General features: G+C 39.8%; 1 protein-coding gene across 1 annotated transcript in view; it reads right to left on the reverse strand.

Annotated features, from left to right (window-relative positions):
- The window catches only part of SLC5A11 (solute carrier family 5 member 11), an 85590-nt gene that overhangs the window by 32968 nt on the left and 38659 nt on the right, over positions 1-13963 (reverse strand). The window contains exon 9 of the mRNA XM_004705708.4: positions 8522-8727. Within this exon, the coding sequence (XP_004705765.1) occupies positions 8522-8727 (206 nt within the window). The remainder of the gene's footprint in view (positions 1-8521; positions 8728-13963) is intronic.

The raw sequence follows: 13963 nt of genomic DNA on the forward strand, positions 1-13963 counted from the left end.
ATACACAGGGACATCCCCAGATAAGATACACAGAAATCTAATTGACTACATCTGTGGGAAGAGACAATGGTCTAACTCAATATCAACAGCAACTGCAGGGCCAGGAGCTAGCTGTGGAACAAACCACCAATTACTCATATGAAAGTTCAAGTTCAAGCTGAAGAAAATTAAAACAAGTCCTTAAGAGCCAATATATGACCTTGGGACGAGGCCACCTGAATTTTGAGAACTTCTCAAGAACAGATTTGATGCGTTGAACACTAATGACAGAAGACCTGATGGGCTGTGGGAGGACATCAAGAACATTACTCATGAAGAAAGCAAAACGTTACTTAAAAGACAAGAAAGAAGGAAAAAACCTAAGTAGATGTCAGAAGAGACTCTTAAAATTGCTCTTAAGCGCCGAGTAGCTAAGGCAAATGGAAGAAATGATGTTGTCAAAGAGCTGAAGAGAAAATGTCAAAGGACAGCTCAAGAAGACAGAGTAAAATAATATAATGAAGTGTGCAAAGACCTAGGGTTAGAAGACCAAAAAGGAGAACATACGCAACATAGCTTAAATGGAAAGTATTAAAGAAAAAAATTGAGGCCTCAAGTTGCAGTATAGAAAGATTGTATGGACAAAATATTGAATGATGCAGGAAGTATCAAAAGAAGATGGAAAGAATACACAGAGTCACTGTACCCAAAAGAACTAGTCAACATTCCACAATTTCAGGAGGTAGCATATGATCAAGAACCAATGATATCAAAGAAAGAAGTCCAATATGCACTGAAAGCATTAGTCAAAAACAAGGCTCCAGGAATTGATGAAATACCAAATGAAATGTTTCAACAAGCTAATGAAGTACTGGAAGTACTCACTCGTCTATGCCAGGAAATTGGGAAAACAGCTACTTGGCTAGCTGACTGGAAGAGATTTATATACCCATTAAAAAGAAAGGTGACCCAAAAGAATGCTCAACTTATAGAAGAGTATCATTGATATCACGTGCAAGTAAAATTTTACTGAAGATCATCCAACAATGGTTACAGCAGTCCATTGACAGGGAGGTGTCAGAGGGTCAGGCCAGCTTCAGAAAAGAACATGGAACAAGGGATATCATTGCTAATGTCAAATGGATCAAAGCAGAGAATACCATAAAGATGTGTACTTGTGTTTTATTGACTATGCCAAGGCATTTGACTGTGTGGGCCATAACAAATTCTGGATAACTTGAGAAGAATAGAAATCCCAGAACATTTCATTGTGCTCCTGCAGAACCTGTACATGGATCAAGAGACAGTTATGCAAATACAATAAAGAAATACTGCCTGGCTTACAATTAGGAAGTGTGCATGTGCAGAGGTCAGGAGGGGGGTTGGATCCATTCACCATATTTATTGAATCTCTATGCTGAGCAAATAATCAGAGAAGCTGGATTATATGAAGAACATTATGGCATCAGGATTGGAGGAAGGCTTATTAGCCTACATATCAAATGAGACAACCTTGCTTGCTGAAAGTAAGGAGAACATGAAGCGCTAGTTGATGAAAATCAAGGATTTCAGTCTTCAGTGTGGATTGTAACTCAATGTAAAGAAAACCCAAATCATCACAACTGGACCAAGAAAAGGTTGAAGTTGTCAAGGATTTTGTCTTACTTGGGTCCACAATCAACGCTCATAGAAGCGGCAGCCAAGAGATCAAATGATGCATCACATTGAGTAAATCTGCTGCAGAAGACCTTGTGAAAGTGTTGAACATCAAGGATGGTACTTTGAGGACTAAGTAAGGTGTGCCTGACCCAAGCGTGATATTTTCCATTCCTCATTGGCATGGGAAAGCTGGGCATTGACTAAGGAAGACAGATGAGGAATCGATGCATTTGAATTATGGCGCAGTCAAGATTATTGAAAGTACCATGAACTGCAGAACAAGAATCAACAAATCTGTCTTGAAAGAAGTACAACCAGAATGCTCCTTACTTGGGCCATATTGTCAGGAGAGACTGTCTCTGGAGAAGGACTTCATGCTTGGTAAAGTAGAGGGGCACTGACAAAGAGCAAGGCCCTGGGCAAGATAGACTGACACAGTGGCTGTAGCAAACAGCTCAAAAATAACAACAAAGATGCGGATGGGCAGTCTTTTGTTGTCTTGTACAGAGGTTTGCTACGAGTCAGAACTGACTCAATGACACTTCAAACAATAACCCCTACATCATCTGCTAGGAAGCATTCACTATGAAAATAGCTGAGAAATTATGACTGAATCTCTGCTATTGTGTTGGGAACGTCTCCATGATACTAAAGTTCTTCCAGAGCAAAGCAAAACTAGACAGTGTCATCACGACCTAGAAGGAGACCCTCAACTTGTTTGAGGTCAAGTTTACAGTGTGGGCTGTGGAGACAGACAGCTTGGCTTCAAATCTCCACTTCCTGGCCGTGTGACCTTGGGCAAGTGACTGTACTTTACTCTAGTTTCCTCCTCTATATAATGGAGATAGCACTGTGGAGGTTTTGACAATTAACTGAAGCAATACATTTAGAATACTTAGAATAATGCTTCCAGTCTCCTAGTTAAACGAATTGAAAATATATATTAAAAAGAACTCTTTATGTTTAACATCATGTAAAAACAAAATTTAAAAATGTATTATGTAAAAACAAAAAAGAGCCTTCACTACATCAACAAGAATGAGATGAGGGTTCCGGGAACAAGCACTCTGACCTGAGCCCCCCCTCTGAGTCTGCATGAACTACGTCTGGATCCATCCCTGACCCCAAACAACAACTTCAGCTAAGGACCCGGCAGGAACTTCATCTAAGTCTTCATCTAACACTCCCCCTCCTACTACAGCCTGTGCACGCCTAGACTGGCTAAGGGTGTTGACCCATATCAAGTTCTCTGTTTTCCACAGCTTCTTCTTCTCTGGGTTCTGCCACTCCTCCAGTTCTCTCCTTTTGATTTTTAGCTTTTATTTCTCTACTTTCCTTCCTTCCCTTTTCCCCCTTTCCTTCCATTATTCTTCGTTTTTATTTTCTCTTAGTTTTCATTTACGATTCTCATTTGCTTATCATTTTTCCTTCCCACTCCCTAGTTGTGCTTATTGTATCTCTTTTTGCCCTTCTTCCCTTGTTTTTGTTTTGTTCATTTTCTTAGTCAGGAAACTAATTTGCTTGCTGGTGTTTTACTTGCTTTGTTTTCAGTTTGTTTGTTTAAAATGATTTTCTTTTTGTTGTTTGCTGTGGTTGTACTTGTCTTATCCCATTTGACAGGCCACAGCCACCATACCCATATGGCCCAGCCACACCCATACCTGCTGCAGCCACACCAGCTGGGCAAGGGCTACTACCCTCTCCTGTATCCCTCGATCAGGGCTAGACAGTGCCTAACATAAGCCAAGCCTGCCGTCAGCCGTGCTGCACAGTGAATAAAGAACTGCACACATACGCACATTTGTTATCACGCCCACCAGCTGGTGAGTGCCTAAGATTACACCAACATACCATCATCAATTAAATACAAAGACAACACCACAATCTCTCCAAGACGACAGACAATTTCAGTTATTATACCCAACAAATTAGTCTTTCAAATATGACGATGAAATTAAGGCATTTGCAGATTAAACAGAAACTAATGAAATTTGGGGAAACAGAACCAACCTTACAAAAAGTCCTAACAGGAGTTCTTTTGATAGAGAACCTTCAGAGGTAGGCAACAACCTGAGATTAACATACATGATGCACTGAGAAGTCTATCTAGATATAGAAGTAAAACAAGCCTACAAAATGAAAATAGGGAACCAGAATTTCAATTTATAATGTAGATCTCAGGAGAGTAACTCACTGCCATCAAGTAAATGCCGACTTCTAGCAACCCGATAGGACAGGATAGAACTGTCCCTCTGGGTTTCTGAGAATGTGACTCTTTGCAGGAATAGAAAGCCTCATCTTTCTGCCAAGGAGCCACTTGTGGTTTCAAACTGGTGACTTGTTGAGAAGCCCAAGGTGAAACCACCACACCACCAGGGATCCTCTTGATTTCAGAACAGAACAGAAGATTTTAAACTGAAAGTAGTGAATTACAAAAGGAAACTATTGATGAGATCACTATTGGGAGGGCAGTGCTCTTGTGATCATGGTGTAATATGGTGGAGGTGCTGGAGAAGACTATTGAAAGTACCATGGACTGCTAAAAGGACAACCTAACCTGTGTTGGAAGAAATACAGCCAGAGTGCTCCTACGAGGCAAGGATGGAGAGACTTTGTCTTACATACTTTGGACATGTTGTCAGGAGAGACCAGTCCTTGGAGAAGGACATCATGCTTGGTAGAGGGACAGCGAAAGAGAGGAAGACCCTCAAAGGGGGCTGGATTGACACCATGGCTATAACAATTAGCTCAAGCATCGAAACAATTGTGGGGATGGCCCAGGACTGGGTGATGCTTATTTCTGTTGTACAGAGGGTTGCTATGAGTCAGAACCAGTCGGCACTTAACAACAGCAACTATTGTAAAAAGTCAAGAAAAGGCTTTTACACTAAAATAAGCATTATTTGACCAACCAAGTGTAGAAGAGGAAACGGGTGGAAATAACTGCTTAGAGCATGAACAAGTGTTAACTTTGGGTGAAGTGAAAGGTAACATACAATGAGAGGGAAATCTGTAACCACAACAACATGATGGATTCAGGGGAAGACACTAGATGGTATACAAGAATTAAAGGCAACGGATGTAAATACTGTTGGATACACAATCCTGCGATAACAGTGAGTTTTGAGTAGCTGTATGGATAGACTCACAGAGTGAACAGGTGTGGGAGGGAGAGTGGAAGTTTGACAGAGAATATGTATACATGTGTGTTTATTTTTGCTGAACATGTATCCGTGAGCGTGGTGGAGCATACAGAGAGCAATTATGAAAACATTTTAGACATAGCCAAATACCTTGAGGGAATGAAATGCTGGCTTTGGAGGTTCTTGGGGAACACCAAGATCAATGGACATAACATAGCTCACAAAGACGATATTCTACATTTACTGTGATGATAGTGAGTCAGGTCTTAAAACCTCGTGAGAAACCATTCAAGATACAGCGAATGATCTCCACCCAGAGGAAAGCAGAGCGATGAAACTGAACAACACATGAAAACCAGCTATCCAATGGGCTAATGGATCGCACCAGCCAGTTTTCATAACCCTGAGCCCAGAAAAGTTTGATGGTGCCCAGCCATCACTATGACCGGAAACGAAAGGGATCACATGAGAAGATCCTGGATAGAGGAAGCTAAAAGCACAGCACAAAACTCAAAATCATAAAAGAGATCAGCTTACTGGTTGCATAGAGACTGGTGGAATCCCCAAGACTACGGCCCTTAGTCACCCTTCGGTCTGGCACTGAACTCACTCCTGCGGCTCAATTTTCAGCCAAACAATAGACAGATCTAGGGAAACAATAACAGTACAGAAACGTGCACACATTAGCATCAACAGCCATTTGAGATCAGAAGGGAGGCACTCACCTAAGGACAAACTTCAATAGGTTAGGACAAAGGGAAATAGGAAACAGGAAACACAGGTAAGTAGTGGGATAAATGATGATACATTGAGGGGATGACAACGAATGAGATGAAGCAAAATGTGCACAAATTGTTCAAGGTAAAACCGATGGTCCGCTCCACTCGGCGAAGTACATATGCGTATGTTGTCCTAGCCTGTATGCTTGCGCCTCTAATCCCATTCAGGAATGGGCTGTCTTGAGTCAAACTCTTGTGAGATAAGAAAGAGGTTAAACAAGCACACTAGCCTGCCAAGGTGGGGGGAAGGTGGATGCCAAGGCACTTGGAGATCTGCAAGGAACCAGGAAACATAAGCTAAGGAACTCTGCAGAGCCGCCCCCGAGAGAACACCGTTCTCCAGAGCCAGAAGCCTGAATGTACACTTATGGCCACCTAACCTCGGAAAACATCCATTTCTCCGCGTTAAAGACACTCACTTGTAATATTTCTCTTGTGGCTGCCCTAGATAACGGAGCCAAAATAGCACTCCTCTTTGGAAGCAGACTGAAGGAATGTATAGTTTTGTGGAGAATGGAGCCTTTTTGACCTGTCGCTCTGAAAGAGCGAGTGAAGAGCAGGCTAGTTTTTATGACTAGAAAGTGGTGTCTCCTACTAGGAATGTAAGAAGCAGCTACGTTTTAAGAGAGGCGTGCTGTTTGAAAAACACACAGCCAAGGAGAGTGTCACCCTATCAGAAAATAGCAGGCCCAAGTCTTGGAAAATATCTCCCACGAATGCTATGAGAATGAATGGATAGATAGAAAATGAATCAAAATAAAAGATGCTTAGGTCAGGGACTAGTACATCCTGTGGCATCAATAACTGTTTGGCAGAGATCTTTCCTTGGCACCGTCAGCACAGGGAACCAGCACCCTCTTCACGCAGACTCCGGCTCAGCAGCACCACCATGAACCAAGCCTGAAGTCTTCAGGTTCTTAAGAAATGTGGGCTGGAGGACAAGAGGTCTTTAAGAAGTTAACATGTGAACCCTGCTACTAAGGCTTCGAGGCAAATCCACCAGGCACTGCTGTGGAGTGGACCCTAACTTGTAGAGACCCGATAGAACAGAGAAGAACTAACTGCTCCTTAGGATTTCTGAGACTATACATCTTTACAGAGGCAAATAGCCTCCTTGCTTCCACCCACTTTGTGGCCAGCAGCCCAATGCTTCACCTTTAGTAATTACAGGTAGTCTCCAGTTTATGATATATTCGCATTATGAAGAAGACCCTCAGGACCAGCGTGTGTGTGTGTGTGTGTGTGTGTGTGTGTGCTCACACTCTCTCAAGCACACTTTCGAGAGCACATACCTTAGTGTTAGTAATATGTATTACATAGAGTGTTGCAGTGGGTCATTTGCTGATATCATTCTCAGATGTTCAAAGATTGTATTTATAAAGATACTCATAATAAAAAAGCGGTAACAAAGCAAAAAGAACGAAAAAGAGGTATTCGACTCTTGTCAGAACTGATGTATGATGAGTCCTCAGAATGGCAGCCCCTCATAGGTGGAAGACGACTTGTATTCGTAAAAATGTTAAGTGCAAGCTGGTGAACTGGGCCAAGAGCAGTAACATATTGATCGTGTCGGGAGGCGAGCATCAAGGAACGCCAGTTTAACAGAACAAAGTGTTCTTGCGTCGAGGGAGTACTTGAGTAGAGACCCAATGCCTATCTGCTACCTTAATACTAAACCTATAAATATATGCACATAGATCTATTTCTCCATCGTCACATAAAAATATATTTGCATTTGCACATGCCTGTATTTAGACCTCTATAAGTGCCCTTTGCCTCCTGGCTCCTTCCTCTATTTCCTTTTACTTTCCTCGTGTCCCACTGTCATGTTCAGCCTTCATTTGGGTTTCAGTAATTCCTCACTGTTACATTGCCCTTGCTTTATACAATTGACGTATGTATGGATTGTGATAAGAGTTGTATGAGCTCCAATAAAATGCTACTGTTATGAATTGGGCAACCCTATGAAAGGGTGGTTCAACCCCAAAGGGGTCGAGACCCACAGGTTGAAAATGGCTGCCCTAGAGCCTGCACCTGGGACTTCCATTTCTAGCCTCCTAAACTGTGAGAAAATAAATTTGATTGTTAAAACCATCATTTATGAAATTTCTGTTATAAATAAGTAATATACCATTGTATTTTAAATCTTATTCTCACCCTGCCAATCTCTCTCTCTCACATATACACATATAGTGCATACATGAGGAGCCTTGATGATATAGTAGTTATGAGTGTTGGGCTACTATCCACAAGGTCAACAGTTTGAAACCACCATCAGCTTCCCAGGAGAAAGACTGGGTTTTCTAATCTAGGAAACAGTTAAGTCTCAGAAACCCACAGGGGGTAACTATGAGTCAGCTTTGACTCGATGGCAGTGCGTTTGTTTGTTCTGCGAGTGCATATATATTATATGCATATATACAGTATGTGTATATAATATGTTCTCTCTATATTTGTGCATGTATAGTATGTGCATAAGTATCATAAATTCTCTCTCTACACACATACACACACAACTTATCACCTTTTAACATCCCATGTAATGCAATTGCTTACTGTCTCTGGGGTTTACTTTCTGTCTATGATCACTAGAAGGTCCACAAGGTCAGAGGGCACTGTTTGCTTTGTTCATTCATGATTTCTAAGTTCCCAACAAGCGTTTGTTGGACCAATGGTATCTAGTGTCTTTCTTAACCTCCACTGAAAATGTGTCTTGCTTTTTGTGTACTAGATCCCTCCAGGCATAAGCAGCATGGATTAAGCTTTTCCCTTTGCAGATATCAACTTTGGGTGCGGCATGAGCAGTAGCAAGGGGTAAAATAGCAGAGAGAGCCTTAGGAAGGAAGGAGTGGGTCAAGAAGTATGGGAAAATGCAAATGAGAAGAAAAAGCATTGATTTCAGCCAGACCAAGGCGAGAAGCTTCCTGGATACATTTGCTTCGTTAGGTGGATGGCTTGTACCTGATCCGTGCACCAGTACCAGAGGGAAGGGGTGGACATTCCAAACAAGATTCCAGGCCATGGAAGATCAGAGGTTACTGGGTCTCGGAAAATATGGAAGGCATCTTCTCGAGGCAGTCCACAGCTGCTATTTTCAGTCCGGTTGCTAGCCAGGGCTAAGAAGTACTTCTCCTTCAAGCCTTCCATCCCTCCAACTTCAGCAAAACCTAGAATGCAGAGGGAGTCCAAGTTTACCAGAAATTCAGATCCATTCACAGCAAGTGATGAGTACCACAGGGAAATCTTAGAGCAGAATTTTCAAGAAAAATTGTTCCCTATAAGAAACAATCAAACCTTTTTCTTTCTTTCTTTTTAAAATGAATACCATTTTCATTACCTGATGGAGATTTGATGGCATAGTGGACTACAAAGTGAAATGCTAATTACAAGGTTAGCTGTTCAAACCCACCAGCCACTTCACAGGATAAAGATGAGGCTGTTTGTCCTCATAAGGATTTAAAGTCTCAGGAAACCAAAGGTGCAGTTCTAATTGTCACTGAGAGTTGGAATTGACTCAGTAACATTGAGTTTGATGTTCTGAATTGATGGCTTCTGAGAATATTAATTTTTATATAGATACTATAAAATACATAAAAATTGAATACAACCATTAAAATCTAAAAATGTGAAATAGTAATGTATTTGCTCCATTAAATACTAAGAGCTAACTCTAGATCTAATATTGGTTTCAAAGTAACTATGAGCACACACTATATTTCAGCTCTAATATAATATAAAACTGGATATCATATTAACAACTATAATATAATATGAGGGGGTACCCAAAACAACCCCAGAATTATTTTTTCAAAGTTACGTATTTAAATATTTTTTACAAAATAGCCTTATCACCTTCAAAATGCTTTCCATTGCACTTAATACATTGCTGTTCATAACATAAATTAGTTTCTTTAATTAAAAAAAAAGTAATGTTTATACCAAACATGAAGACAATTAGGATCACGATGATGTTCTGAAACAATTATAGTTACTTAAGCAAGTCCATTGGCTTGCTTTTTTTGAAATGTAATCTCTTCAGAGCTGAAAATTACTTATAATCAAAACATTGCACTTGCAAAACCATGGGTAGCATCTGATCGCAGCTGTTTCTTCCATTGACTGGTGTCTGAAGAATAGTTTTACAGGGTAAAAATGAATTCAAACACATTCAGAGACAACGTCCATAGGTTTAGGACAGTGAACAGTGGTCAAGCCATTCCATTAACCAACTCCAGTCAAGACTCTGCCCTGCTCCTCGTTTGCTTCACACATAACAATGCGTAAGTGGCTAAGACCATCCAGATTTTCTTCTAACATTTGTGCAAACGTCTCCCCATCTTGAGGAGTTACCACGCATGACAGAGGATGTTCGTGTTCTGCCCAATTCACTGCTTACAGCCCCAAAGCTGCTCAGTTGACCAAACAGCACTTGAGAACATGGTCCTGCCCCTGCCCCATGTGCACAATGATCTTCCCCATCTTGGTGCTGTCACTGTGCAAAGACTGGTGCTTTAGTGGCTTATGTAGATCAATGGCATGCTGCTCCAGAGATTCCAGCAAGTCCCCCTGCCATCTTCCATAGGGACTCTTCTGTACCGAGACATGATCTGATCCTCCAGGTAAAAAATCATGAGACAAACAAAAAAGTAAGGATAAACAACCCACTCTCAGGAGATAAAGCAATAAATAGTACCAAGTTGAGTGGTACTGCAGAGACATTGTAACTATCAGACAAAGAGATAGAAATAACTGTGATTAATAGTCAATGGGTTCATCAGTAGAATCAATACCGCTAAAGAAATATTCAGTGAACTTGATATGTCAATAGAAACACCCAAACTGAAATAAATACAAACAGAAAAGAAAGTTGTGGGATACTTTCAAATGACTTGACCTATATAGGTCATTGGAATTCCAGGTGTATCAATAGTAGTAGTAGTAGTAATAGGAGGAGAAAGAGAGAAAGAGAAAGAAGAAATAATAGTCAAGAATTAAAAATACGGGGAAAGAGGGAAAAAAATGAGGAGCTGATACCAAGGGCTCAAATAGAAAGCAAATGTTTTGAGAATGATGAGGGCAACAAATGTACACATGTGCTTGGCACAATGGATGTATGAATGGATTGTGATAAGAGTTGTACGAGCCCCCAATAAAATGATTTTTTAAAAGAATTAAAAAATAAGAAAAATAGAAGATATTAAACCACAAATCCAAAAAGCATAGGGATTATCAAGCAGGATAAATATAGCCCTCATCAATCCATAATCCTGTGGTGCAAACTTAAAAATCAAAGATAAAGAACAAATCTTGAAGGCAGTCAAATGGAATAGAGCTGTGGAGAGGACCCAAGACTACATACAGAAATACAAAGACACAGAGTCCAGTAGACTTCTCCAAAATTATGGGAGAAAAATGTGGAACAAGACTCAAAATTATTAGGGGGAAAGAAAAGAACAGGCTTGCTGCTCTGAGAGAGGCTAGTGGTCTTCTGTCACTCTTCCAGCCTGAAACCAAGCCCCTGGTTGTGAGTTCAACTCTCAGCCAAACAACAGACAGGCTTCTTAGATACACAGTAACACCAGTGAGCGGCATTCCTCCTTTATTTCTTATTGTTGGTATTTGTATTCTATTCTGATTATTGATTTTTCTTTTTCCAGCAGTTTTATTGGCATATTTATACATGATACAATTCAATACCTCGATCACACTGAGAAGAGTTGTAATACAATCACTACCACAATCAGTAATAGAACATTTTTTTCGTTCTTGGACTCATTGTTATTAGCTCCCCGTTTTCCCCCAACCTCCCTAGCCATATTCCCAAGTAACCATGAATTCAGTTACTGTCTCTATAGATCTACCTATCCTGAATTTCATACATAGAAAAAAAGACTAACAAGAATAACAAAGTGAAACAGACAAAAACCTCAATCAAAAAGAAGGCAAAAATATTAAAAATTATAACATATTTAAATGAATCAGAAAAGAGATCAAATGATAGAGTGCTAAATTCTAACCTAACTGCATCTGCAACAATCCACTTTCCACTGCATTATACATGTTAGCAAGGCTACTCAACTGCGATCAGAGGGAATTCACTGGAGGCTTAATGCATGCGTGGACCCTGCAAATGGATTTTGGGCTTCCACTGTCATCCAGGGTCTTCTGTAAACCATGTGTTCACAATTTAAGCTCTGATGCTATTCCCTCCTTTAGATTTGGATTATATTTTTTAAAATCCTTGAATCACACAATCTGGTGTGCTTCTTCCATGTAAACTTAATTGATGCCTCACTTAGATGGCTCCTTGTTTGAAAATAAGCCTGTAAGACCCCAACCACTGTTCAGGGCAAGATATGACAAAATACCCATTTATAAACTATCAAGGGCTCATGAGGGAGGGGGGAGCGGGGAGGGAGGGGAAAAATGAGGACCTAATGTCGGGGGTTTAAATGGAGAGAAAATGTTTTGAGAAACGATGTACAAATGCGCTTTACACAATTGATGTGTGTATGGATTGGGATAACAGTTGTATGAGCCCCTAATAAAATGTTAAAAAACAAAACAAAACAAAAAACCCAACCACTGTTCTTTCTCATAGCCAGGCACCATCTAACTTCTTCATCACACTTTGCTATAGCACCCATATCTTCAGTGATCCCTTCCTGAGAGCAAGCATCAAGCAGGGCCATGTCACAGAACTAATTGTACTTAAATTGGTATTGAATTAAGAGGTGTGGCACTCATTAGAACAATCAACCATATGAGGAGAGAAGGGCAACATTTGCCCAGAGATAAAGCTCAAAAGTCAGAAAGGGTTAGGAAGCCTATGGATATGGGTAACACAGAGAGGAAGTGAGAAAGGGTGTTGTTAACTTGTGTGGATTGTAGCCAATACCACAAATCAAACTATTATATTATAGTTATGTGTGAATTGCTAAATGGAAAACAATTTACTTGTAAATTTTCACCCAAATCACAAAAAAATGTTTTTCAAAAACTCTGTAACACAATTGATTAGCATCTTTCAAGTCCTGGGGAGAAAGGCAATCTCTTGTTATTTAATTATAAAATATTATAGCCAGGGAATTGTTTTTAATTAAGAAGAGAGAATGTATTACCAGAAGACCTTCAGTACAAGCAATGAAGATCTCAGGAAGTAGTTAAAATGAAGTTTAATATGAAATAATTTGGTCTTTTTCCCCCCAGACATACTAAAATAAATTGGCTGTCTAAAACAAAATTAGTAGCTGTATTTTGGAATTTATAGCATACTTAAACATAAGATATATGGCAGCAATAGCACAAAAAAGGAGGGAGGATTTGAAAGTCTACTATTATCAGGTTTTAATATTATACATGAAAAAGTATAATATTTTTTAATAAATCACCTTATTGGAGGCTTTTACAGTTCTTATAACAATCCCTACATCAATTGTATCAAATACATTTGTACATATGTTACCATCATTATTTTCAAGAAAAGTATCATATTATATTCACATAATATAGTTGTTTTTCCTAATAAATTACTCTGTTCTTCAAGAAAATGTACCAAATTTACCTCTTTAATCCCATAAAACAGTTGCCATAACCTTCTGAGTTCATCTGTCTTCCTGGACTTTATCTGGACCAGCAGATCCCCTCTGAAAACCATGTTTTCACTGAAGTTTTTAGAAGCCACTCTACTGAGAATCAGACTATTGTAGATTGAGAGAATTTGTTTACAGCCGTGTACTGATCACACAGACAGGTTTAAACATGCTTTGCTTGGACTAAGCCTGCATACGTTTGAACGGGAACCCTAGTAGCAATACTTTTTTGCCTACCCTTGTATTAACTCATTCGATTCTCACAGTTTTCTAAGTGAATTTTATAATTCAGATCAGGAGTAGAGGAGAACTTGCCTTTAGTCACAATACTAATGAGAATCACATCTTCTTAGCCACTTGTACTGTATGACATGAAACAGGCAGAAATTAGAATCCCATTATCTAGGTACAAAATCTGTCCTGTTAACCTCTATGCTATACTACCCACCATCAAAAATACTGACAGGTTCTGAAGCTTGTTCAGGTCATAAAAATCTACACCTCATGATGATGGGCCATTAACTGATAGCTTTATCTCTTTCGATCTCCTACTTAACTGCTCCAAGCTTGTTAGCATCACACACCCTCCATGTTCCCATACTACTTAGACATACTGGAGGGCCTTATGAACTAGAATTATATGGAACTCGTATAGTTCTATTTTTTCTTAATCATTTTATTGGGGGCTCATACAACTCTTATCACAATCCATACATGCATCAATTGTGTAAAGCACATTTATATATTCATTGCCCTCATCATTCTCAAAACATTTGCTCTCCACTTAAGCCCCTGGCATCAGCTCCTCATT

Source organism: Echinops telfairi, unplaced genomic scaffold, assembly GCF_000313985.2.
Source record: "Echinops telfairi isolate 266 unplaced genomic scaffold, ASM31398v2 ScPeMD7_5;HRSCAF=22, whole genome shotgun sequence".
Lineage (NCBI taxonomy): Eukaryota > Metazoa > Chordata > Mammalia > Afrosoricida > Tenrecidae > Echinops > Echinops telfairi.